The sequence below is a fragment of the Neolamprologus multifasciatus genome, chromosome 10, assembly GCF_963576455.1.
Source record: "Neolamprologus multifasciatus chromosome 10, fNeoMul1.2, whole genome shotgun sequence".
Lineage (NCBI taxonomy): Eukaryota > Metazoa > Chordata > Actinopteri > Cichliformes > Cichlidae > Neolamprologus > Neolamprologus multifasciatus.
In genome coordinates this window covers 3,688,024-3,715,232 of record NC_140448.1, presented here as the reverse complement: position 1 = coordinate 3,715,232, position 27,209 = coordinate 3,688,024, and the positions used below count along the sequence as shown (strand labels likewise).

Below are 27,209 nucleotides of genomic sequence, written 5' to 3'. Positions count from 1 at the left end.
AGGAGAGGGGGGGGCGGGTGCAAAAACCATCCTCCACAGACAAGCACACACAGTCGCATGTGACTTGAGTTGTAAGAGGGGTGAAAAAGTAGCCTTTATTAACTCTTTTCAGTCTTTCCTGCGACTTTCTGTGCTGCTGTCTGGGTCTACAGTGGATTTTGTGAGGGCAAGAGCTTTTTAAGGGCAGTAATGAGAGTGTCTTATTCTCTCTGCACAGAGCCAAGAGATGCTTGGCTAACTGCTTTGTAGTTGCCAGCCACACATACAGGCAGGGCTTGTGTGTGTGCGTGAAAGAGAGGAGGGGGAGAGAGAGGAGAAGATGGAAGAGAGAAGAGTCACTGTGATAAACCTCAGGGGAGGGAGGTAGAGAAGAGGAAAGGGGTCTCAAAGTTATTTAAAGGGACAGGGAACCAATGGCAAGTGCCCTTCAGTTCTGAGTTTGAGCTGAAAGGTAGTCCTCGCATTTGTGAATCTAACCTGCAAAGAGCGCACGCCGCCGTTCGGGCTAAGTATAGTGCACCGGCAGGTGGTTTCAGATGGGAAGTAGAGTTGCGGTGGCACATCCAGGAGTGTCGTGCTTTTAACTGTTGCTCTTATTCCGTATTAAACTGTTTTCCAGCTGCAGCTAAGCACCTGCGATCTGAATAATTACTCAGCAGTTTAATCAAAAAACGACGCTATCCTTCAGAATCCGGCAGGTTCCTAAAGTGCGCCTTAAAGCGTCAGTGTTTGGAGTTTTGAGTGTCACGAGTTTGAAATATAGGTGCAGTCGGGTCGAGGGAAAAGGTGACAACGGGCCGTGGCGGTTTGGCTCTACGGTGTCAGAGACAGAGGTGTCAGGAAAATGAATGGTGGCTGATTCGGCTTCTTTCAATGGGAATGTTATCATAACACGAATGACATGAAACTGTTAGCGTGATACAGGAAAAGTGTAGCTCTCTCTTGTTTATGTTTAATGTAGTTGAGCCTGGAAGTTCTATTACTCCTTAAATATTACCAGTAAATGGTCTGCTGAAGACATGTAATCATCTACGTGTCCATTATGCACTTGGATATGAAATTTTCTTCTTCACATACTGTGGTGCAACAGTTCTTAGCTAATTCATGCTAACTGATGCTTCCAGCCAACATTTGCTCTTAAAAAATACCATCAGAAGTTGCATTTTTGGGCCTGTTGTGATTTAACATAATCTACTTTATGGCATTTATTTATTATCTGTTTGTTTTTTGCTTCACGTCCACATTACCATAGTCGAAAAATGCACAACATCGTCTCAATATCTCTTGATATTATTGCATGATATCGAAAATTAGCAATAATGCTAATGTGTTACCTTTCATGGCAAATTAATTAAAGTCAAAATGCATGTGCATGCAGGTGGAGGGGATCTTCACTGTAAAAGCATACAGAAAGAGCAGCTACATTATCATATCTGCATTACTGCCACAATATCAGTCTTTGAGTTTAAAATGACACAGTTACAGTTATCCTGACAGCTCTATCCTGGGCAGATCCTTGGTTTCTGTTTGCAATATTAAACTCGGTCTTCCTTTTGGTACACATGGTCATAATCATAATAATAAGTCATAATAAGCAAAGAGAACATTAGTGAGTGTCATTAATAGTGTGTAGGGGGGGTATTGTAGTATCTACAGGCTCACCATCTCGTGTGCTGCTTGTTTACACTGTCATCATGTGTTCGCTGGTCAATCAGGTATCAGTTTGCGGCGCCAATTACGCTGCGTGAGAATATGGCCTTGTCCTACAACAGCACACAGCTGTACATATCAGGATTGCACTTAGGGCGGCAGGCTCGTGGTTGCCTTAAGCCTGAGGATGTGGGTCCTTGTTTTTGGCACGATGCTACGCTGATTTGTCCTGGGGCCCTATTACGTAGCTGACCTCTGACCTCCCTGTGACAGGAAAATGTGGGGAGGATTTCACTCGTTAAAGATGAACAGAATCCATTTAGCGTATTATTCTATGCAATCTAGCTTCAAGAGAGTATACTTTGCTCCCGAGCTAGCCCATCTATCGCCTCCTCATGTATCATTTTACACCAATATACAACTATTGGAAAAGAAGTACAAGGTGAATGTAATGGAGAATGGTTTTTGGACGGAGATAAGGCTATGTTTGCTGGAACAGAACTAATAGCCCCACTATCATCTAAATTCCCTTGTAGATGTAAAAGTACAGGCAGACATTGTATGAGTCCACAAAGTCAGTCTCCCGGGCCGCTAATGGAGCTGCTTCAGGCTATGCATCAATATGACATCACAGATTACAATCTTTAGACTTTGGGAGCACTTTAGGTACTTTCAGTGCTGGAAGAACGCAGGAAGAACTGGCCGACAAAACACTGAGTCATTATAATAACAATCACAGAGATGGGTGGAGCTGTGCAGTGATACGGCCTGACAGAAATTACTAAAGTATACCTACGAGGACTTGTAGTGAGTCTGCTGGGCTTCATAGAGATTTTGCAGGGACTTTTTAGTCCCATTTGGTACCACTGTGTTGTTTTTGGAGTGATTCAGGCAAACAAATCTTTTTCATTATTACAAAATGCAGAATGTAAGGAGGTCTGGAGTCGGTGTGTGTTACGCTGTAAAGCTATTTCTGTCACACAAATATCTTTTGGGGTTACGTCGGGAAAACTCACATCAAACATGTAGATCGTTTGTCACAAGGGAGCAGCGGAAAGTAACTTTTAATACCACATAGCAGATTTGTTTTGCTTCTTTAGAATGGTTATTTAATTGCTTCTGATTATTTAGAAGCAAAAGTCATGAAAAACATATAACTCCGAATCCTAATTTACGAGTAGTCTGCAGCTAATGTAGCTTCTCCCGCGGCTACAAAGTGTCCAGTTGTACTTAGCAGGGTTGGAATAGCTCTGAAACCACGATGCAAAACTCAGTGATGTTGTAGTTGTAGCAATACTGTTTTCCCGCACTGTGATATCCATTAGGGGTGGGGGAAAAAATGGATACTGTGTAGTATGGTGATATTTTGTTTGCTAATAATGTATCGATACAGGGACAGCAGAAATCGATATTTTGTTACAAAAAAGGTTTTTGTGCTCTGACTTCAGAGCATGTTGATCCTTTTTCTGAATCCTGACATTCCTTCACTGTCCAAATGTGTTTAACTTGTTTTTGGCAGCAATAAACATGAAAGTTTACTTATTTTAATTTAAGACATGTTTTATTTTAATTAAGTTTAACTTTTTTATTTAATGTAAAATTATATTTTCTTTTAATTTACTTTCAAATTCTTCAGTTGCTGAAGGGGCTGCATAGTTTTCATATTTCATAGTTCAGAATAGCTATAATTGTACCAGATGGTTGATTCAGTTAAGTTGGACTAGACTGTAATACAAACCGTTCAGTTTGTCAACACTAAAACTGAAATGAGAGAAAGACTGAGTGTGAGACTTTGATATTAGATAAAATGAATATTGATAAAGTTTACCTTTATGTACAGAATCTGAATATCACAAAATATTTTTAAAAATTGCAATAATATCGTATCGTGGGTTAAGTATCGTGATAATATCGTATCGTGGGATGTATGGTGATTCCCACCTCTGATATCCATGTAGGGCTATTAATGTTAAAGCATGCTAGCCTTGATGTTTGAAGCGCTTCAGGCTGAACTTGTAATAACTCCTGGACTCCAATCGTGATCAAGTGGCCTCTGGTAAAAAAAAAGTCCATATCCCCCAGTTTGGTTCAAGTCACTTTGGATCGGCCTTTTCCCTTAATAAATAAAATGTATCAATTAAAAACTAGAAAGTCGTTGTTTTTTTTCTGTTTTTTCCAACTCTAATATTAAGGTTAGCTTGATGATCTGAATCATTTAAGTGTGATAAATATGCAAGACAATAAGAAATCAGGAAGGGGCAAATACTTCGCAGCATTGTCTGACATCTAGCTTAAGTCCCCGTGACCTGTACTCTCTACTCAGACAGGATTTACTGGATAAGTGTCCCTCACACTTGTGACGCAATCCTTTCGAACCACTCAAAGCTGGATTTGAAGCTCTACTGAACCCTACTGAACTTTGACATTTTAAGGTATTACTAAGGAAGACACAAGTGCGGAAAGAGCCTCCTCTCACCAACTAAGAATCCCTCCGCGGCCTAGACCCGAGGCTCGATCACACCTGTTCGTCACCCAGCTGGCATAGTACCACTTTGACTCTTTCTTTTGATTAAACGAAAAAGCATTTAGACTAAACAATCAATAGGTACGGGCTTGAGTCTGGAATCGCTCTGGCATAAATCTTCCCGCTGCCTGGCGTGGAGTCGTCTCTGTATCATTTTTGCTGATTAGTTTTCCCATTACTCAAAACAGACGCGTTTGCTGGTGATGAATGATCCAATTATGGGATATTTGTCACCCATTTGATATCTGCTGCTAGTCTGTGACTGTAAAGAATTTCAGTGTAACTCTACCTGCTCAAACCTATAGTCCACTGTGGGGTTAGTGTCCACCGGCCTTTGGATTTTTTTTTTTTTTACAGCCATTAGGCGATGATTATCTCTTGGGGGGGTTATTTTTTTTAAATTTCCCAAGGAGCATCTAACCACTTCTCCCCGATCATCTCATTAATTTTTTACACATAAAAGCAATACTCAAGAGCGTTTTCAGCATAAGACTACTTGCCCTAAAATTTTCCAGCATCTCTTCTAAAGTCTGCACCCCCCCCCCCCCCCCCCCCCCCCATCGCCACTGACATACTTCAGACAGCAGTCCTATATGTCTAAACTGAAGTTGACCTCATCCAACTGCTACACACACACACGCACGCACACCCAAACAATACACAGACACTCACAGCTGAAAGGATTCATGTACACTCCCCCACCACACCCCTGTGTCTGTGGACAGTAGGCTGATTCTGCAGCCTCCCTCCCTCTCGGGCTCTCTCTGCTCTGCTGTGTTGAGCTGTGTGTGTGTGTGTGTGACAGCTGCTTAATTGGGCATTCTCCCCTCGTCGGAGAGCCTCCTCTCTCTCTCGCTCTCTCTCCTCCAGCTTGGGCCGGGGCTGCTGACGAATGGCAGCGGATTACAGATGAGGACACGGTGACCCACCTGACCTTGCTGCACAGCCGCGGGGGTGGGGTAGCGGTGGTGATGGGGAAGGGAGGGAAGGGGAGCACTGAGAGCTGGCGATGGGGCTGACAGGGTACTGCAGAGAGGCAGAGGTGGTGGCAGTGGGCATGGGTGCTGTAGTGGGGGAGGGGGAGGGCGGGGCGTACCCGTGCCAGGTCAGGGAGGACGAGGTCGCGCGAAGGTCGGGGATATATCGGCACAAAGGGGGCGGGGGCGGGTGCATTTGCCAGGTGGCCAGGAGGGCAGGCGGGAGATCAGGTGAATGACAGGAGTGTCACATGACACCCTCCCTCCTCCACCCGTGTCAGTATGTCAAGGGCACGAGCCCCTGCTGGCAACCGCCACTGCGACATTTTCCCAACACTTCTTCTCTTCTTTTTAACTTCTTTTCTTTTTTATGTGTTTTTATGCGTCTATCAGGCGAGCGGCTCCTATATGACTGCTGGCTCGCCTCCACGCAGCCTCGGGCCGCGATGTGGTCGGTCAAAAGGAGGCGGCGGGTCCTTGAGTGTGGTGAATTTTAATTTCGGTGCTATAGATATTTTCATCTCCCCCACCCCCACCTTCCCGCTGTGCGTGTGAGACTGCCAAGGTGAGGTTGTGTCCTCTTGTTAAGAGCGATTAATGGCACTCGTTATGTACATAATGAAATCTCCCTGCTGATGCATAGGGTGGCGTTGTCTCCTCTTTTTCTGAAACGCACACCCACCCACCCACAAACCTACATATATATATATATACATAATATACTTCTGTGGGTGTGTGTGTAGCACAACACTGAGGATGCTTTGTTACAGCCTCCAGGCAACTCCAGCATGTGTTTGATATGGTGTAGAGACCCCTCCCCTCTTGTTGTAAGCCATCTCCCCAAATGAAAAACGAACTGGAATTAAGGCCCTGTCAATTCGCAGTCGAGTTTGTTCCTCTTTCGCTTTAGATGCGCGCAACACTGCGGCTCCCTGCGTGACATGTGTTCTGAGAGATAGAGATGGGTGGCTCGCCACCGAGTCCCGTTTCGACTGGCGGAGCAAATTAGATCTAATCTTCTCGCGTGTGTTCTTTTATAGCCCGAGAATGTTCACCTAACATCAGCTTTTAAGTTGACCTTGTTGTGTTTGTTTGCTCGTCTGAGGCTCCCGTGTGCATGTGTGTTTCTAGGACAAGACACTGCTGCACTGCTGCCTTCTTTTTTTTTCTTTAAATTTTTTGATCTTGTGCAAGTGTACGCGCACGCACTAGCACCATTCAGCGCCTGAGTCAAGCTGTGCAAGCTCTTTTAATCCCACGCCCCGGTGCACGTAGGCTTGATTAGTGGCAGCAGTTATCTGTGCAGAAGACAGCCCGCCCTCCTTTAGCATTTGGTCAGGTCTGGGGCACCAGGGGGGTTGGGGGTGTCAAGTCATGAGAAAGGTGAACGAGAAAGGAGAAAGGCAGAGGGGGCAGCAGTGGAGGAATGGCTAGAATGAGGGAAGAGGGGAGGGAAGAAAGCTGATTAGTATTCTGAAGGAGCACTCCTGCCAGTGGAGCAAATTGATTACTGCACTTTACCTGTATCAGCCTCCACAGCTAAGGATGACAAGGTACGGGAGCATGATGTGTGTCTGCATTCGCCTCACAGCCACGGCACAATAGCGGCGTTAAACCCACACTAGGCAAAATGCTTTTTTGCTACCCTCTTTTTTACTTTTTACCACCACCGGATCGTCTTTTCTCAGTCACATTCAATACAGGAAACGATATGCCCGCTGCGGTTGGGTGCGAGCCTCGCCAGACTCTCGGTCTGATTTAACAGTCAGTGATTGACTGAGGGAAGGGCATGCTTGTTTCCTGCAGGTCTTGGCCCTTTTAGGCTGCATCCAGGCTGATAATTAGCAGGTTACAGTAAACTCAATTACAAAAAAAAAGAGATTATTTTTCTTTCTACTGCACAATTTCCATCAACACAGTGTTAATGATGGGTATGGTTCTGCTTTAGAGCCCTGCTGGGTTTCATTCTGGCTACTCAATGGAGCGCTGATTACACCTGGGCTGCCAGGTGAAGGCAATTAATTGCAATTAACCTCTGCTTAGACGGAAAAGCAGCAGCAGTTTGAGGAATGACGACCAGGAAGGAAGCTTGGAGGCTTCGTTCGGGCTGCGGGGAAATCAAATTTGTTTCTCAAATCACATCTGTAGAGACAGATCGTGCAGACTGCTATTTGCAAGTGATCAGATCAGATTTGTGCGTGGTCATCACTAGCCCGTTGGGATAGGTTGCTGCGGTAACAGCCGAGGGGTCAGTAACTACGAAGCAAAGGTCGGCTGTACACAAACCCCAGCAGATATACTCCTGGTGCTCTAACAGCAGCCTGAGCTCTGCGTCTGTCACTGCTGGGATGATGTGTGTTGCAAATGACAAAAGTATTTAGTACAAATTTGTGGCTTGACCCAGCAGCGTCTAAAAGGAACAAGATTTGTTGTATATTTTTCTTTTTTTTTTTAATGTATTGTTGAAGTGCACAATGTCTTTTCAGTGAGTTTGCCTCCCTTTAGTCCAGTTTTCCATTTTTATTTCTAAAATGTTTTTTTTTTCACATTTAGTTGAGGTTAACTGTAATATTCTTAAAGTTTGGATTGGATATTCTTGATCCAATCCAAACTTTCTTTTTTGTTCACGTGCTCTAAAATCAGTCTGAATGTGCACCGAAACAGATTTGTGTTGGCGGCCCGATTAAAGCTGAATAGTTTGTCTAATTAAAGCAGATAAGTATAATTCCCCCCCTCCCTTAGCCCAGTGCATGCATTCCACTATGAAATTTAAATTCCAAGCCAATGACACCAATCTGTTCAGCCTGTCAGTGGCATTCACTGTGCTGTCAATACTGAGCAGGCATTGCAAGTATGTTTATATTCTCCATGTGTAATAGGCACGGCCCAAATCATGAACTCTCCAATCACTGTGACCAATAACAGTTGATTAAGTCAAATTGACCTGATGCATGTATTTAAGAGGATCCAGTATAAAAGCAGGAAAGCACTCCCTTCATTCATTTGGGCAATATCGCTAAAATTAGAAATGTCCTGTCTAAAATTGTTGTTGCATTTATTACTTCTATTTTAAGTCATTGTTATGAGGTTGCTCTGAAAAGCCTTCAGTTGAACCTGAATTCTGCAGCGAGAGTTCTGGGACTACAAAGAATTGCTGTATTTCTCCCTTATTAGCTTAATTTCACTGGTTCAATTCGGAATTGAATTCAAAAATCTTCTCGCATACAAAATCTTGAATAATCGGGCCCTGACATATCTTGCAGACCTCATAGTACCGTATTATCCTAACAGAGCACTTTGCTTTCAAATTGCCTGCTTACTTTTGGTTTCTAGCATTTTCAAAAGCAGAATGTGATGTGGACTCTTTCAGACCCCTCTACTGTGGGTTTGGTTTTGAGTGACAGAAGCTCTCTCCACTTTTTTTGATGAAGCTTATAGTCACTGCTGGATCGGGTGATCCTGGGCCATTAGTTATGCTGCAATAGGCCTGGGCTGCTGGGGGCTTCCCATGATGCACTGAGGGTTTTATCTTCACTCCCTGTTAGTTTTTTCAACAGTACTGTATTTAGTCATTAGCAAATATTAAAATCTGGTTCTTTCTCCCATAGTATGTTTTTTTTCTTCTGTCTCCCTCCCTTTACCCTCAAGCTTCATGGCAGATGGCCCCGCCCCTCCCTGAGCCTGGTTCTGCTTGAAGCTTCTTCCTGTTAAAAGGGAGTTTTTCCTTCCCACTGTTGCAAGGTGCTTGCTTATAGGTAGTCATGTGACTGAGAGTCGTTAGCTTACAATATAAAGCACTTTGGGGCACACGTTGTTGTGCATTGGCACCATATAAATAAAATTTAATTGATTTAGGCAGTTCTATTAATAAAGTTGGTTATTTCACTATGGATAGTTTATTTTCCAAACACTCTAGTCAATAAACATGGCTTTTGTTAACTCTGTTGTGGGATATTTATGTAAATATAAGCCTGGCAAATATTTTTTACTCCAACATTGGAAATTAGTTCCTAACTAGGGCAGCTCACGAGTCCTGGACAGGCAGAGGGCAGCTCGGGCAGGGCCTCACTGCTTCTTTATTCTAGCACTCAAGTGACCCTGCTGTAGTTAGTAAGTAGTGCAGCCCACTGCTTAGACTCACCGGTGAGGGGAAGGCTTAAATATAAGGAGAAGGTCAAGCTAAATAAAGTTTGTTTTGCCCTTGTGTCTATAGGATATGGATTTATCTACAGCTCAGCAGAGATCATGAAGATCTTGGCACACATCTAGAAAAAGGTCTTATAGCAGGGAGTTTGTTGCACAGTTTAACACTAGCTTGCTGCTACATTTAATCCCCGTAAAAGACTGCATTTTATCTAATGTGTTTATTTTGTAGTAAAACCATATGGGCCTTTTCATTATTGATGAAACGCTAAGTGGGAAAGATCGTTAAAAATAAGAAATTTCCTTTGCTCCTTTTTTTGTCTGTCAACCCAAAACCCAAATTAAAAAAAAATCTAATTTCTTTCCAAATTGTTATTTAAGAAAAAAATCTTTAAAATGATTTCTCACTTAGTTAACCTGATGGTGCATGTATGAAGTTGGGTTGATCATTTATCTGGTTTGAACCAGACAAAGTTCAGGTGACTGTGCATAGTTAAGTCTCCTGTTTAAAGGTTTTAAAAGTGAGAGTGAGCCGCAGGTGTGCTGCACACCATCCATCTCCAGTAGTGCAAATACATTTTTCCTGCTGTGTGTTAAATTTGAAAAATATCCCAGTAGGGCTGGGCCATATCATACTGTTCACGGTAATACCGGTGTAATGTTGGGCAACGATAAGAAAATGAAATATCGCGATAGAATATGGGTAAAACGCGCATGCGCAGTGCCTTTGTTTACATACATACATAGCGGCGACGGAGAATAAGAAGGGCGAAAGTGGATCGTTGAATGAAACGATGAACCAGAACTGGTTTGTAAAAATGCTGCAACTTCAGTGGTGTGGAACTGGTTTAGCTTTTGTCTGTCAGATACACAACAAAGCACTATTTTTGGTAGAGCATGCTAGCGGGCCGTAGGTATTACCGTGTTGTTTGGAAAATACGGCGCACTTAAAATCAATCCTTTGATTTTTCTGAAAGTCGACAGAGCCCCTTATAATCCCGTGTGCCTTATGTATGAACTCTGGTTGTGTTTACTGACCTCGAAATGATTTTATGTACACGGCGCTCGAAAATCTGTCAAATGTTTCAGTAGGACTTTGCTAAGCTACGAAGCCGCACCGCTTGATGGATTGTCGGAGCATTACGGCTATTGTAGGCGGAGCCTCGCGGAGTGATACGTACTGTGCTTCAACATAATATTACCGTATTGTGTGTGTATAACCTCTTTTTAAGTTTTGTGGATATTATACATGGTTATGCTGAGGATATGTCGACCAGTTTCCACTGGAAATGCCTTTTGGTTAAACTGTCAGCAAGAAATTTGCATTTGCACTGTTACATTTTTATATAACTTTAATGCACAGAAAAAACAGCTGCTTGTTTAAGTGAAAATACATTGATGGGGTTTATTTTGGAGTTGTAAAGTACTTTGTCTAGTGTCAATTATATCGTCAGTTATATCATTATCGCAAATTTTCAAATGTGTGTCGTGATAAATGTTTTTGGTCATATCGCCCTGCTCTATATCCCAGCTGAGTTCATGTCTAAGCATTTTAAAGAAAAGCTTTAACCTCCTAGGACCTGGCGTCCACATATGTGGACATCACATTTTGGGTTGTCTAGACCAAAATACAAAATTTTTCTCTACAGGGGCCTGATGTCCACTTACGAGGACATTATACATATAAATGTCCTCATATGTGGATCTGATTTTCCCCTGAAACAAAAATGAGGTTAAAAAAAAGAAATCTAGTTGTTTTTACATTCATCATGTCCCAATCAGCCCAAATAGCAAAGAGAAGTTACAAAAGAATGCCCTGAGTTCAGGTCTTAGGAGGTTAATGCAACAGATGCAACAAGTCACCAAAGATATTTTGCTCGTTTTATATAAATTATTTATTTCAGGGATGTAAACCTTTCAAATGAGGCGATCTAGTTATCTTTGTGTGTTAGCTGTAAAGCTGTATGTGTGTCCTAAAAGTCAGAGCAGATGGGCATGTATGGGCTGTCAGCTTGCAGCAGTCACTCCTCTCCTGTGATATTTAGTTTTCAAACCAACTTTGTCATCTTTTCTTCAATATTAGTTCATCTCACAACTGCGAAGTAGCGCTAACTACGTTATTGTCATCATCCTTCAGCCCTGTTGTTGCCTGTGCCTACGAACAGGTAGTGACCGTGTCATTTAGAGCTCAGTCTTTTCTTTTTCCAGCAAATTATGGTGATATCAACACATTTTACCAGTATATCAATTATTCAGTATGAAATGTGCTTTATTTTGGCTCAGTGGAACATTTAACGTTATCTAGGACACCTGATTTTTTTTTTAAACGGCTTTTTAGAATTTCCGAATGAAACTGCAGCAGCCTTTGCCCATAGGGCAGTGTTGGCAAGTATGCCTTTATAATCTCCAGTGTAATTGATCGGGGTTATCTCGTCTTAGAAATTGGTTAAAATCCGTTCTCTCTGTGCTTTGCTTGAAAAAAACATCACACGAGGACTGTAACACAAGTTTAAATAGCTGAGGTTGTGTGTCCGCAGCTTATAATTGAGGTTTCTCCAGGTTGCGTAACAAAAGATTGCACAGTGGCACAAGGTCCTCTGAGGTTGCAGGACGGCAAGCATACAGCAGCTTGTTTGCATCGGTGTTATCTAAAGCTCCTGCCTGGTATATTTAAAGTATAGTTACCCTTTTTAAGTCTTCGACGCCTTACCGTCCCTTTGTAATTTCAGCAACAACGACATATATACAAACTGATGATCACGTTACAAAGTTGCACATAAACGTGGTTAATTTGTTTATGTTAAAGTCCCGAGTGTGAAAAATGAAACCCTCGTCAGCGTCTGAAGCCTACACTTTTCTCTAGTGGCCAGCAGGAATGCAACTTTTTATATTTGCGAAAACAGTTTGCTTCCGTGCCGTGGAGTGGATCTGTTTTTGTGGTTGCCTCAGCTCTAGCCGTGCGAGCACCGGTCAGGCTTTAAGGCCAGGTGTAGGACTAATCTTATTGAAATCTCTTGCGCTCAGCTCTGCCCTGCCAAGTGGATTGGTGCTGCTTGAGAGGTTTTTCTCAGAAAAAAGGTTGCACATAATTGTTTTATACTTTATTGGGTTAAAAGTGTCTAATTGATTTAAAAGATACCCTTAATTGTGGAACTTTGAATAGCCGTGCATTCTTGCTGATCTAGAGGAAAAACAAAAAAAGAAGTTGTGTTTTTGATGATTCTAATGGAACGTCCCTTCACAGGCCATTATGCCCCGCGATGCCATTCTCCGGCTTCGCTCGGAGCAAGCATTAGGATGATTTAAAAACTAAAAAGTAGGTCAATGGGAGCATTATGAAAGGCGGAATGATAGTAGAGATGTGTCCTCTTCTTTTTCTGTCACTTAGACCTCTGTCACACACTATAATACTCCAACCATCCTATATCACTTACAGTAAAAGAAAAAAAGAAGCAGGGCTCTTTTTAACCCAATAAAACCAGACATCTTGCTGACTCATAGCACCAGCCTTCTTAGGGATGATGCCAAGGATATTATGGAAATGATCCATTAAAGGCCAAGGTTTTTTAGCTGGTTTTATCCAGCTTTCAGGGCAGTCTGACAGTGGGACATTTGATCTCAATTGCAAAGTGACTGCAGTCTGTTTCAAGGGCCCAGCTCTGCCTTTTGGTGAGCTGGCCGTGGGGCAATCAGCTGTTCCTATTTCCAGCGACAGTGTTTACAAATGGAAAATGTGTGTTGTTTCGGGAGGGAAATGAGCGCCATTTCAGACAGGCGATGTAAGCAGAAGATTACCTCGGAGCCCAATAGAAACGAATCAGGTATAGATTGATGGCAGCCACGGCTCATTAACAAGGAATATGTGTGTGTGTGTGTGTGTGTGTGTTTAATTGATGCGCTAATTCTCAGCCACTCAGGAAATGGCCCTTGGGTGGGTCTTCCAAATGGCACGCAAATATTTACTATGGACGCAAACACTTTGGTGAGCGCATCCACGCGAGCCTGGGCATGTAAGGTAAAGAGTGTCCGATGCTGTGATACAGTGCAGGGATGCACAGGCTAGTTTGGCTAGCTGCTCAGCTGGGCTATGAAGTGCTTGGATGACTCATCAGCATGCATGAATTCCTCTATCCTGTCTCTCTCGCAACCCTAAGAACTCTTTGTACCGATGAAGTTAAATTCCGCCCCCGCTCCTCATCCGAGGCCAGATGCAGCCTGAGAAGTTTAGCACTCTGGTCCCATTTTCTGAAATGTCCCCAGCACACTCTGAGTAGGATGTTTGAGCAGGCAACCTGTGCCGCTTAAGTCGAGAAATCTGACTTTCCTGCACTCACGTATCGCATTTCCTCTACGCGGGGTGCATCCATGGGCTTACACGGGGGGTGTGTGCGGGCTATGCATGACTTGTTTGGTCAATGCATCCTAAGAAGTGGGTCAGTGTGCCCTAGTTCTCACTGTGTGGGCGTGCGTGTTTCTGTGTATTGCGTTTCGGTGTTATTTTGTCCCGATTGACTTATCTGCAAAAGCGTTTTCTTGCTCGGGCTCTCCCGCTGTTCACTAGCATGTTTATCCCCTTCTTTACCTTTCTCAAGGTGAACACGAGCTTTTTAATTCAACTTTCCTCTCGTGGACTCGTTCGCTCGCCGAAGGCTCGGAGCAACTGCATTTGGTCAGGTAGCTTATGTTTTGTCTTATTTAATCATGTCAGGCCATATTGAATTTACAAATAGCGGTCACGCTGCATGTGTAAGTGAGCTACCCTGTTGAGTATGTGCAGCAGGGCTGGGCTGCAGATTACATGATATAATAGTGTTTAGGCATTGCCTCTCCTTTTAAATTCCTTTAACCTTGACTCCCCTTTAATGCAGGGAGAACACATCTGCCAGGCTGGTGTCAGACATTAGTAATACACACCGCTCAGGCAGCATTGTCACTTTTTATTAACGCCCAGAGCTTTGCATGGACACCAGCTGTTGCATCAAGTGGAAAAGCCTTGGCGGCATGGATGACCTTGACTTTAACTGCCGCTCCTTTGGCTCTTACCCCCGTTTTAATTCTTTTGTTTGGTCTCATACATTTTAAATGGCTTAAGTGGATTACCATTGCTGATGATGAAGGTCGTTTAGAAACTCGCTTTTTTTGAAGATTGGGAAAAGGGAAAAACACTGGATTACCAAGAAGTGTGTTTGTTTGTTCCTGGCGGCGGCGGTGGTGGAGGAGGAAGTGTAATCTGGGGGGTTAGGGGAGGAGAGCGAAGCTCGCGTTTTAAAACTTAATCCGAGACATCTGCATCGACACGTTCAGTCGACCTTGTGGTGCGACCGAGAGTGCGGCGACCTTTCCTGCTCAGAGTGTCTTTTAAGTACCAGAGGAGTGAAACGGAAAGAGAAATAGATGAAGAGTCAACCAGCCAAGGGATGATGAAGCCTCACCCCCATCATTTGCCCTCCCCCGCGCATGTACGCGGCTGACTGTAGGGGTAAAAATCATTTTAGACTGGTGCCTGCTCTGTCATTGGCTGACATTGTCAAGGATAATGGATAATCACCACAGAAACCATACAGCAGCTCATTGGTGTTGCGGGAGGAGGGGGTGGAGGTCAGGCATTTTGGGTGCCACCACCAATGAGATGACATGTTAACAGATGTGTAAGGTCATTTTCAATGTATACACCAGGGGAGCGCATGTAAAAGTAATGCACGCATCGTGAAAGTGGCGAGGAAGAGGGCCGCGTGCTTTAGGGGCTCGGGATGGAGGACGGCGTTCCCTATATTAAGGTCATTTATTTGTTAACGGAGCTGTGTCACTGAACGCATTTTCCCGTGCCCTTGCCGTGGCAGGGCTTTTTGACACCGGCTCTGTCATTAAATGCATCTCGAGAGCCTGAAGGGCCTCGCTTTTGTTTCAAGTAATTTGTGCTTCGTGTGATGCAGTGAATGCAGCAGCTTTGGACCTCTTGTATATATACTGATATAGTGCAGTGTCAGTGTGTCCCCATGCTACCTTGTCTGCTCTGTATAGAAGTGTCTTGGGGCAAAAACATAGACAAGGTCAACTGTAATTCCGAAGGTTCGTTGCCAGCAGCAGATTAACAGAATTCCCTGTGTTAAAACCGTCAGTGCCCTTTTTTTGTTCCCCTTTCTCTCACTAACTGTGGGGCTGACTCCCAGCACATTAGTGATGCTGCCAGGCTGTGTGGAAGGTAAACATGCGGACATGTTTACTGTGCCCGTCAAACGTGTCTTTACAGGCCGTTCTATTATGATTGCGCTAAGCAGGCTGGCGGGAAAATAGTCTAATCCCGAGCATCTAAGATTAGCATGACAACAGACGTCAGATGGCCCAGTGTGACCAGGTTGGCTTTTGTTGTTGTCAGATTTAGGTCACCATTTTAAAGATGGCCTTGAACTGTAACTGACGCTGATGGGCCAGTCTCAGTTAAGTTATTCACTTCGAGGGAGTTCGCCACAAACAGTCCAATCAACCTATTCTAGACCTTTGGTATGAAAAGGTCTTTTTAAATTGCCAAGCTGATTGTTTTCCTATTGCTGCTCAGACTTACTTGCTCACTGATCATCTTAAATCCAGCGTCTAATCCCAGCTCACTTCCAAGGTGGCATTAAAAGTGCCACCTTGTTGCCCTTACTGTCATGACAACCTGTGGACCTTGGCCCCGAGGATGGATTTCAGGCTGATTAGAAGCCTGTCACCTTGTTGTTTCTGGCCCTCGCCGTTGCCCTCTATGTGAAATATTCAGCCCGGTGACTGTGCGGTGGGTTGCCATGGCCTTTCGTCATAATCACTGGCTGCTGTCCTGTCGTGTGACCCGCTATGTCGGTCCGCTCAGCGGACACCAAAGGTGAGGACGACATCGGGAAAGGACACGGACAGCAGCTGAGGCGAGGTGGAAACTCTGTATTAATTAACCTTTACGGGATGCGGCCAGGGCTGTCGGCGGTGCCCTGTATCCACGGAAACCACGCTGACAGGGTTCAGAGCAGAGGTCTCCCAGAGCAGCACTGCTGACACTGTCATGGCAACTGGCACAATGTTCACCCCAGTGTCACTGGCTCTGCCCTCCTGACAGTGGTGCGGTGTGACAGGTGCACCTGAACCTTAAGCCACCCCCACCCAATAATATAGACGTGCTCGACAGTTAAGTGCACCTTGTCTGTTATATCCTTGATGCAGCTCTGCTCCGTTTATGTGTAAACCTCCCAAAATGTGCAGAATAGTAAGAGTTGAGCTCACTATTATAAAGCTGAATTTTATAAGTGGAAATGTTTTCGGAATGTAAATGTTGTCTCATAGTTCATATGACTTATTTGGTCTCTTTTTTATTCGTTTAATTGTTAAAAAGTACTGTAGCACTGTAATTCTGTTACTTTAGGTAATGTAGTTTCAAGTTTTATTTGTCATATGCAAGTTAGCACAGGGTCAACATTGCAATGAAATGTGTTTGACGAGCAGCAGTCACTCAGCAGCATGATACAGTACAGAAAATATAATAAAATATAATAAAATAAAATATAAAAATATAAAAATAGTAAGGAGCTAAATATTAGAGAGACATGGTAAAAGAGAAAAGATGACTAAATATATATGTATCTATAAATATAAATATATGTACACTAGTGATTAAATAAGAAAATCTTGAAAAGAACAACATGTAAAATGTAAAATTTCAAATTGTTACATGTTGAAAAGAACATGTAACAATGTAACTCATTACATGCTACAATCAAAGGGAATTAAATGACAATTACTTTGAACAACAATGATTCTCCGCTCTTGTTCTGCATGTAAAAGATACTGAAATTCACTACAAATATATATTTTTTTCACACTGAAAAGAGTGAACAATTGTTAGCAATGACAGGAAGTGACGCTGCAAACGGCTTCACTCGTGGCTCCACGGCTAAAACACAACCTGAGCAATTTACAGTAGATTTAAAAGAAAAAACCATGGCTAAATGCACAAAATTAATAAAGACGTACAACTATAAAATGTGCTATAGGGAGAAAATGTCGCACAAACTCACAATACCTAAGGAAGGAGAATTTTCAGTTCACAGTGCTCAGTGTGTGAACCTTTGAGTTTATTTGGGTAACACTGTGGTGTGGTGGTTAGCACTGTTGCCTCCCAGCAAAACGGTTCCAAGGTTTCCTGCCTTTCTGTGCATGTTCTCCCCGTGTTTGCGCAGGTTCTCTTCAGGTACTCGGGCTTCCTCCCACTGTCCAAAGACATGCAGTTAGTGGGGTTAGATCAACTGGCGATTCTAAATTGCCCCTAGGTGTGAACGTGAGTGTGAATGGTTGTCTGTCTTTCTGCTAGCCCTGTGGCAGACCTGCCTGTACCCTGCCTCTTGCCCCCTGGCAGCTGGGACCCTGATTTGGAGAAGTAAATAGATGGATTATTTGTAGCTCAAAGCACTCCCAAAAATCAAGTTACTTCTAGTTTTGCACTTCTGATTAAAGGAAAAAGAATCGGGGTCAAAAGCGCTAAGCCCAGCTGGCCAGGTGTTAATAAAGATAACGCAGCAGTAAGATTATACATGCGTCTATATGTGCCTCCGTGCACACGTTCGTTCCTGTGTCTAGGCACGAACGCTTAAAGGCTTACTAGTGTGCATGTGACACGGGGAGCGGGTGGGTGGCTCATGCTTTATGTAGTCCAAGGTTTGTGTCGTGTGCGATGCTGCTCAAGTGCATAAGGAGCAGGGGGGCGGCGGGGGTGGCGGTGGTGGGGATAATCCACTGAAATGACAAGCTGCATAAGGAATTATTCACAGCTCTCACAAGGCCCTTTGCTTTTGAAAGACATTGCTGCGAGGGGCTTACTGCTCGAGACCTGAATGTTTTCAAGGTAGTGGGCCTGCATTTTCAATTTGGATCCAATCAGGCCTAATCTACATTTGTCGTCTGTTCGGTGGCTGCGAGGGGAGAGTGCAGAGAGGAGAAGGAGCCGTGTGCAGTCAATCTGAAATGTTGCTAAGTAACAGAGACGGCAGACAAGGTGGTGAAATGAATGTGATATAGTGCTGTGTAAATCCCTGCTTCTCACACAGTTTCTCCCCTTTTCTCTTTTTTCTCTCCCCCACTCTACCCAACTCCCTCTTTTCTGTCTCTCGCTCACTGCCATAGGTCCCCCCCATGTGAGATCTGCGAAGCTGAAAGGCGCCACTGACAGAACCACAGCCAGGCCATAGGACAGACATCCCAAACATCCACAGCCACGGAATGTGTCAACATCTTTGTGGTGAAATCCCGCTGACTCCTCAGTTGCTTTTCACATAAGCCTCGAGCTGGGCCTTCTGGGATCCTGCGGCGTTTAAAGGCGTACAACAATGCCTGGGAGGCCTACCTGCCCCGGATTGTCTCCACCCACGGTTGCTGTTTCAACACAGTGGTGACTGTGCCCACTACAGAGAGGATCACATCCATCTAGTGCATCCACTCCTCCCCCTCTGCTGTACACTCGGTAAAATACCCTGCCCGCTTTTTGGTATTTAGGAAGTACGTGCCGCTGTCAACCAGATGACCTAGTGGACATATTTCCCAGTAAGAAGTGCTGAGCCATACGAGGGGATCCTAGTATTGAACATGACTCATGGGGAGGAGCCTGGCCCTGAGACACACAAGGATTCAGCTGTTCTAACTTATCTGGAAGGTTTACTGATGCATCCAGTGGTGGCCGGGCCTGGGGCCACGGCAAGTGGGAGGTCGGAGGCTGCCCACAGCAATCAGGAGCAGGGCGATAAGGTGGGTGGGCCCTTCCAACTGCCCAACCATGGACCCACAGCTCCCAAGGGTGGAACCAATGGGCCCACTCTGGGTTCTTCTCAGCACCTCAAGAAAGCCCGCTTACTGCGCTCGGGAGCTTGGAATGATCCAGGGAACCAGCGAATGAGCTCGCCCCCAGCGGAGCTGAATGGCCAAGTGGGAGGGATGCAGAATGGAGCACTAGAGGGATCTCCTCATGCTGGAGAGAGCACCCTGCTGGCGTCACTGCTTCAGTCATTTAGCTCACGACTTCAGAGCGTGGCGATGTCTCAGCACTCTAACAAACCCCCGAGCGAGTGTTCGTCTCCATCCAAGGCGCCACCTGCAGACAAAGAGCCGCTACCTGTGTACGGGACAGCCTCGAGCCGCTTAAAGGGCCTGATGAGAAAGAGCAAACTTCAGAATCATAGCAACACACCTTACAGTCGTCGCGGACACAGCCAGGACAGACCCCCGGAATCGCCTCGCTCAGCACACAGCGCCACGCCTCCTGCTGCTGCTACAGCTGCAGATTCAGTTTCCTGCGCAGAGCGACTGAAGGCCGTGGCTAACATCGTGAAAATCCGCTCTAGTCCGGCGCCTTCGCCTAAGCCCAGTGTCGCCTGCAGTCAGCTGGCCCTGCTGCTGTCCAGCGAAGCCCATCTCCAGCAGTATTCCAGGGAGCACGCGCTCAAAGCACAGCTCTCTGGAAGATCAGCCAGCGAAAGACTAGCTGCCATGGCAAACCAGCAGCACAACCAGGACAAAAGGCCACCCAGTCTGCCCGGAGCTCCAGACGCGCTAAGCTCCTTAACAACCCAAAATGGAATGACAACAACCACCACAGTAACGACAACACTCCCTCGAATGGCCCTGTCAAATCCACAGAGCCCCTCTTTGCTGCGTGGCCACAGCCAAAGCTCCCCGCCCACTCCCCCACGTGCTCCAAGCCACACTCACAGCCAGCCACCTCGGGAGAAACGAGGCTTTGACTCGCGTCCAACCCGCCCACCCCAGACATGCAGTAGCTTGCTGCTGCTGCTGCTCAACAATCACAACAACCAGAAGCAGCTGACCAAGAATGGGCATTTGGAGGACAGCTGTGGCATCCTGCCACCAAGTGGCTCCTCTTCAGTCACCTCAGACAGCGAATGCTCCACCCAGGAGCGCAGCCTGACCAAGGACAGCAGCGATGCCGAGAGCTCCTACTCGAGTTGCTCTCCCATCGACCTCTCCATGAGAAGCCGTGTCAATATGCAAGACGGAGGGCTCAAAACGACAGTTCCCTCTTCCTCCGCCTCTTTCACCTCTACCCTCTCTACTTCCACCCCAGGTGCATTCTCTCCTCAAGCTTCTGCTCAGCCCCCCACCACAACTTTATCCCCATCTTCTACTGTTGTCTCCTCTGTTTCCACCTCTATTTCTTCCTCTTCCTGTATCTCTACCTCTTCCCTGGACAAACTAACAGAATCTTTAATAAACAAGTGGAAGCCAGAGCCATCAGGATCAAAGGTGTCCAAGGGCAAGGACCCTGAAATGAGCCCAGACCTAAAGTCCCACCCTAAAGTCACACTCATGCAGCTTCTTCTCGAGCGCAGAAATAATGAGATGGTTAAGAAAAATGTAGGTAACCAAGATTCACCTCTTGATGTAACTGTAGCCACCATGTCTCGAAACCAGCCAAAAGGACTGGTATCTTGGGACGAGGCGAGGACAAAAAGCCCCATAGATAGGTCTGTAGCTCCAGCTCAGCCCCTCTACTCGCTTGGCCGTGACCCAAGCGGTGCTCTGTCCCCATATTCCTACCCTTCCCCCAACGTCCAATCCAGCCCACTGGATTTGTGTAAATCTAAAACCTTCCCTGCTGAGAAGGCCTCAGAGCCCGCCTTCAGTGCTAGTAAACTGTTACAGAATCTGGCTCAGTGTGGGACAGCTTCCTCCCCACCCACCCCCTCTGGTAAAGGGCTGGGCCAGGAGCACGATGCCAGCAGGCCCCTTGCCCTTTTGGAAAGACTCAATGCTCCAGTCGGCAGGACCACCACCACCACTCCACTCTCTGATGGAGCCTCAGGTAGTGGCACGCCCTTCAGTAGGAAGGAAGCTTCTCCTCCTTCATCACAGATTGAGAACCTTCTGGAAAGGCGCACCGTGCTGCAGCTCCTTCTAGGAACAAGCTCAGCTACAGCGACTGTGAGCCGCAAAGACCGGCCTAGTGGCAGTGGCAGGAGGAGTGTGGAGGCAGTGGGCGGATGCATTGAGAAGAACCCTGGTGCTCACGTCACCTGCGACAGCTCCAACGGCCCCCCTCTGGATGTAAAGGTCAAATCGGAGCTCATGGAGGACGTGGGACCATCCTCTGCCATGTCTGAGGACGTGATTGGCAGAAAGAGGCTGAGTTGCTATGAGAAGAATAGCCTCGTCTCAGATTCCCAGCAGGACTTGAAGGCTGAACCCCGGCCTGCAGAGGTCATAGCAAAATATGGCCTCCTCAGCCAGTTGCTTAAACAACAGACTGCTACCTACTATACCAGTGCTGCTATGCAGGCTGACACACAGCTCAGACAGGTTAAAGAGGAACAGAGGGAGTATCCGAGCCCGAGCCCTAAGAAGAGGCGGCTCTGTTCAGATCGGACTGATAATTTGAGTAACATCAGCTCTCCGAGAGCAGTGGACAGCGGTGACACAAATATGTTTGCCTCCTCTGTTGTTCCGGTAGAGCCTGAGCAGCAGAGGACTCTAAAGGAAGAAGAGGTTCCTCCAAAGAGCCCACCGAGTGAAACCCTTACACGAGAGAGCCGGGGCTTCAATGTGCTCAAACAGCTGCTGCTCTCCGACAACTGCCTAAAGGAGCTGTCCCAGCAGCCCCGGGGGGCGCCCAGTCCGTGCGTCCTCCAGACCAACGGCAAGGCCAACGGTAGCATTCTCACTCAGCCTGCCCAAAATCACAGCTTCCTCCAACTGCCCAGCTGGCATCCCCACGGTTCCCTCAACTCAGGGTTTCCAAGTAATCTCAGACCGCTACCCACCCCTCCTCCAGGCGACAGTTCACTGCGCTCCCCTTGGAGTCGCCACCCGTCCCCGTGGCCCATCACTCAAAAACGGGAGACGCCTACTTTAGTGAAACAGGAGCCCGAGAGCCCAGTGCGGTGGAGTAGTCAAGAGAACGAAGAGGAGGACGAGGGTTGCGACTCAAACCCAGACTCTCCACGGCTCTCGCGGTCCAACCCCATCCTGTATTACATGCTGCAGAAGGGCAGCATCCAGCTAAGGAAGGAGGGGAGAGATCAGGCAGAGGGAGCCCATTCTGTGGTCAGAGTTAAAGAAGAGCCTATCAGTGACATGCATGCCTATGAACGCAGCCTGAGCTCTACCCCTCAATCGCCCGCCCACAATGACAAGCACAGCCACGAGAGCCAGGGGCTGAGCCAGTCGTCCGAGTAGAATTTGTATCAACTGCAGAAAAATAGAAATGGAAAGAAATTCACTGACTCTGTTTGTTTTTCTTTTTTTTTTGAATGACTTGCCAAATTAGTCTGATGAGACAAATGACAAAGAAAGCAAATTGAATGATTTTTTTTTTTTCAGGTGGCATAGAGCAAATTCAGATGCACTTCTGCGTCGCTTTTTAAATAGTGAGGTCGTGGAACGGTACAAAACAGCTATATCTTAGCAGAATGCCACAAAAGCCAAAACTGTGCATCAGTCACAGATCAAACCTTCCCATCACTGATTGTCATGCACTACATTTTGTACTACAATGTTAATTACGGAGCCCTCCTTTATTATTATTGTTATTTTTCTTTTTTTTTTACACTTTCTTACTATTTGAACTGTACACATATCACTACTCCAAGTCCTCCTGTTGCCTGCCATAAAACATTTAGAAAGAACATTTCAAGCGACATCCATTATTGATGACTCTAAAAATGTTAGTGCTCAGTTCAGTGGACATTTATTTATTTTCTCCATCAGAACATTTCCAGATAGACAGAGACCCATCAATTTTAGATAAGATTCCAAATAGTCACGGCGGTCTATTACAACAGTGTCCACGCTGAAGTCATTCAGAGGACTTTAAAAACGGCATTCAGCGAAGATCCCGCCGATTCACGGTGTGGAGAAGGAATATATCGTTGGCGCTTTAAACGGTCACGACTCATTGTTTTCGCTTTTATTTGAAGTGCGTGTTTCGAGGCCGATGTTCGACAGTGCAAATTCAGGGCACTGTGTTTGCAGATAGAGCCGTTTGGAGCAGATGGGTCAACAGAGCGAGCGCGGCGCTTACAGTTGAGCAACTGCGTGTAAGCAGGTTTCTAGAGCAACAGTTAAAAGGCAGCGTGTGAGGAACTTATCTCGCGACCCTGGTTAAACCCAAGGCACTTTTCTTCACGCGCACAGAAACTTTCAAGTGTGACGCACATCACGGCTTTTTCCTTTTCATTTCACTTAAAAGGAGCACCCAGACTTTGCACTATCGAGTCCTTGGAGTCCTTTTCAGAATCATTTAATGGCATGTGATAATAAAAAAAGAAAAAACAGTCAGTATTGTTATCTGTTGAGAATTTGACAGTTTGTGATTTTTTTTTTTCCCTTTATTTCTTCACTATTGTGGTTTATAGATTTTTTTTAATTGTTATTATTATTTGTTTGTGGCAGTCTCTTATCTCATAAAATGTCAAAAGAATTGCATGATAATAAAGAGAAGACCACAGGTACATCTTTGTTTTGAAAGCAGCTGGATGTGTGTACCTGCCCCCAGCAATCACCAAGACCTTTTGGTGTCTTGAGGGATCTCTGGTTGATCTAGCTCCTTATTTTTGGATTGTACTGTACTCTTTTCAGTTGATCTCACATACTGCTTTATCGATTTTAGTCTCGTGATCTTTTTACTACATATGAAGTACGTCTCTTCAATTATTAATACATTTTCACAATGGTTAAATATATTTGTGTAAATAGTACTTTCAGTATGAAAGATGACTATTTTGTAATGTTTAAGAAAAGATATTACCCTAGTTTTTAATGCCCTGATATGTAAATATGAATTATATGCGTACAAGTGTACATACAAAGGCCGAGGATGCTATGCCCATCGTTTTCCTTTTTTCTTTATTTCTTTTGGTTGGTTTGTTCTCTGCATGTGTCTCTATGTGGTAAATGATAATCTATCCTGCGCTGTGTTGTGTAATAATGTCTGACTTTCCTCACTGCTGCCTGTTGCATGCAGACGCATGGGAACTACCTGTGTATCCCTACTGGTGATGGGGGAAAATGTCAAGTCTTAAAATAGGTCTTTTATATCACAGAGAGAGAGGCTGGTTTAGAATATGAACAGTCCCTAAATAACCACAGACTGTTGAGCAAGTTGATTTAAAAAAAAAATGTGTGGAAAAATAAATGTGCATTGAATATTTTTGTGATTATTCTTTTCTGTTACTGGTTAACAAAGCTCTGTGGAAGAGTTTGGGGGGATGTTAGGTGGGGGATTGACGTACAATCATAGATCTGCATTGTGCATCTAAGAAATACATTTGTAGCAGCAAATATATATATAAATATATATATTAAAAAAAAAGGATGTTTCATTTTTTTCATGTGAAGACCTGAAACATTATTTCATTTTTTTTATGTTTTCATTTTTGGTGTTCATTTGCACTGATATCTGAAAAATAAAGGACTAAAATGCATGACCTAGTATGAATGTGTTCCTCTCTTTCCAGTTTAGCAGCCAGCAGTGTGCTGGGACAAATGTTGGGAGCGTGTTTGCTCTTTTGTAGCGCCCCTCTTCTTTTAACAGTCAAATAGTGAATGTGTAGAAGCTGAGGAGACCAGAGGCTGAACTTTAGATGGAGGCGTGCTGTCCTATACTGTTCCAGACGATCAACAGTGCTGTGTCTTTTTTGTCTTAGTTTTTTTTTTTTCCATGATGCACAAAATGTTTTTAGTTTCAGGGCAGCCCTGCTCACCTGTAATCTTCTACTATGTTGCTGGTGGAATTGTGTATCTGAAAAATGCAAGGCCTTTTCATTGAGCCTCATTTACTAAGCTCACATTGTCATTTATTAATATTTTCATACCTGGATTTTTTGTACTTTAGAAACAACTTTAAAAGTCTTTCTGTCCATGTATACAAACAAATGATAGCCTGGTTGCCTTTAAATTTGAATACTACTACTAATAATAATAATAATGGATTGGATTTATATAGCGCTTTTCAAGGCACCCAAAGCGCTTTACAATGCCACTATTCATTCACTCTCACATTCACACACTGGTGGAGGCAGCTACGGTTGTAGCCACAGCTGTCCTGGGGCAGACTGACAGAAGCGAGGCTGCCATATCGCGCCATCGGCCCCTCTGGCCGACACCAGTAGGCAGTAGGTGAAGTGTCTTGCCCAAGGACACAACGACCAGGACAGAGAGCCCTGGGATCGAACCAGTGACCTTCTGGTTACAGATATGCTTCCCAACCCCCTGTTGGGGGGTTTGCCCCATGGTTACTACAGCTACTAATAATAACACTACAATGGAAAAAAAGAATGTATGTAAATGACGTTTAGCATTAGCAGCTTCAAATAGCACTCTGCTACGTTAGCATACACAGACTGATACTACGAATGCACTGCAAACAGTTTAGTCTCCCTCACAGCCACAGTCAGTTGAGAATTAACATGCATGTTTGTACAGAGAGGGTCAGACCAGGCCACAGTACTAACCACTCCACGTGCCATGTTTGATTTAACCTACTAAACTTTCTCTCTTTAATTAATTTGTATTAAATAAGGCATTCCAGGATCATAAAAAGATGATATTTTTAGCCAAAACCACATCTTTTTAAGGCTGCAACAGGCCGATTAGATTTAGCCCAGATGTTGCTTCATTGACATGATCAGCCTAGTTGTTGTGAGCAGTCACTTTAACACAACCAAAGCAACCAGCAGGGAAACTGAACAACTACTGCACCCCAATATCAGAGTAAGGTTTAACATTAAAGCACATGATTATTTAAAGAAAATGACATCACAGCCAAACGGCGCTGCGTGCAATCAAAGAGTGCGGTCTATTAAAAGCGAGTGAGAGGATGTCCTGTATTTGCCCCTAAACCCCTGCTTCTGAGTTGGCTGCTGTTCACTGTGTTGCCGAGTCTTTAACAAAGGCAGGAAAGACACTGAAAGAAGGGAGGACACGTGAAGGTCACCAGATGCGCACCGAGTGCCCAAGGATGTGCCCTACACAAATGGAACGTATATCTTTGATTTAGAGCCTACAATAGACTTCTTTGTGCGCTCGTTACAAAACCTTAATTCTCGTGTCCCATCTGGAAAATTGTCCATTTAGCGACAGTTTTCTCGACTTGAGAAAAAGCAGCCCGTAGCGTGAGATTTCCTAAAGGTGAGGACAAGTTCAAGCTAAACTTCCCCTGCACCGTCTGAATATGAAGTCCAGCGAATGAACAGACAGCTTTTTGTCTGCAGTGCACTTTTGAAATTGCAGCACAGTTCCTCAGCCCTGACTTCCCTTTTATTTAATCCTCCCCATGACTGACTGCACTCTCTTTAAACTCCCAGTAACCTTTCCCCTCGGTGAACTTCTCCATTTCAAGATTCTTATCAAGGCTGAACTACCAGTAACCTCTCGATTTCCTCTGATTGCCGGAGCAGCGGCAAGCTTAAAGTAGGCGGCTGCGAGTTTAAGCTGAGGTCAAGGTGTAAAACTTGACAATCGACTGTTTGTCTGTGGCTTCGCTCTTTGATTTCCTGACCTCAGCGTGAGGCCAAAAGGATGTAAACGCTGCACATGAGGCCGCCAGCGACTCAACTGCAGGCCGAGCACTCGGAAGTCCCACGACAGACGTTTTCATACTTACGAGATGTCCAGAAATGATTTCCTGGCATTACAGATGCTTAGTCTCTGACAAACAACTTAATGACTGCACTTAACGTGCTGGGCCAAGGGTTTATCTGCATGGGAACTTGTTCGAAACAGCAAGCCTGACGACTTTAGCGTAAATGAGATGCTTTCCTCTTTATGTGCTTTGTTTATTCACATGGAGGCCATACAGAGCTAACACTTGTCACCAGTCGTCTTAGTGACGGGTGTGATGAATCCGCTCCCAGATGTTTCATCGCCCTTTTCTTAGCGAAGCCTTTGAA

The 27,209-nt window shown here is 45.0% G+C and overlaps 1 protein-coding gene across 1 annotated transcript in view; it reads left to right on the top strand.

Moving 5' to 3' along the window:
• Positions 1-24,743, top strand: part of nrip1b (nuclear receptor interacting protein 1b) — a 41,428-nt gene extending 16,685 nt beyond the window's left edge. Inside the window, exon 2 of the mRNA XM_085175934.1 lies at positions 18,439-24,743. Within this exon, the coding sequence (XP_085032060.1) occupies positions 18,898-22,497 (3,600 nt within the window). The 5' untranslated portion in view covers positions 18,439-18,897 and the 3' untranslated portion in view covers positions 22,498-24,743. The remainder of the gene's footprint in view (positions 1-18,438) is intronic.
• The last annotated feature ends 2,466 nt before the right edge of the window (positions 24,744-27,209 follow it).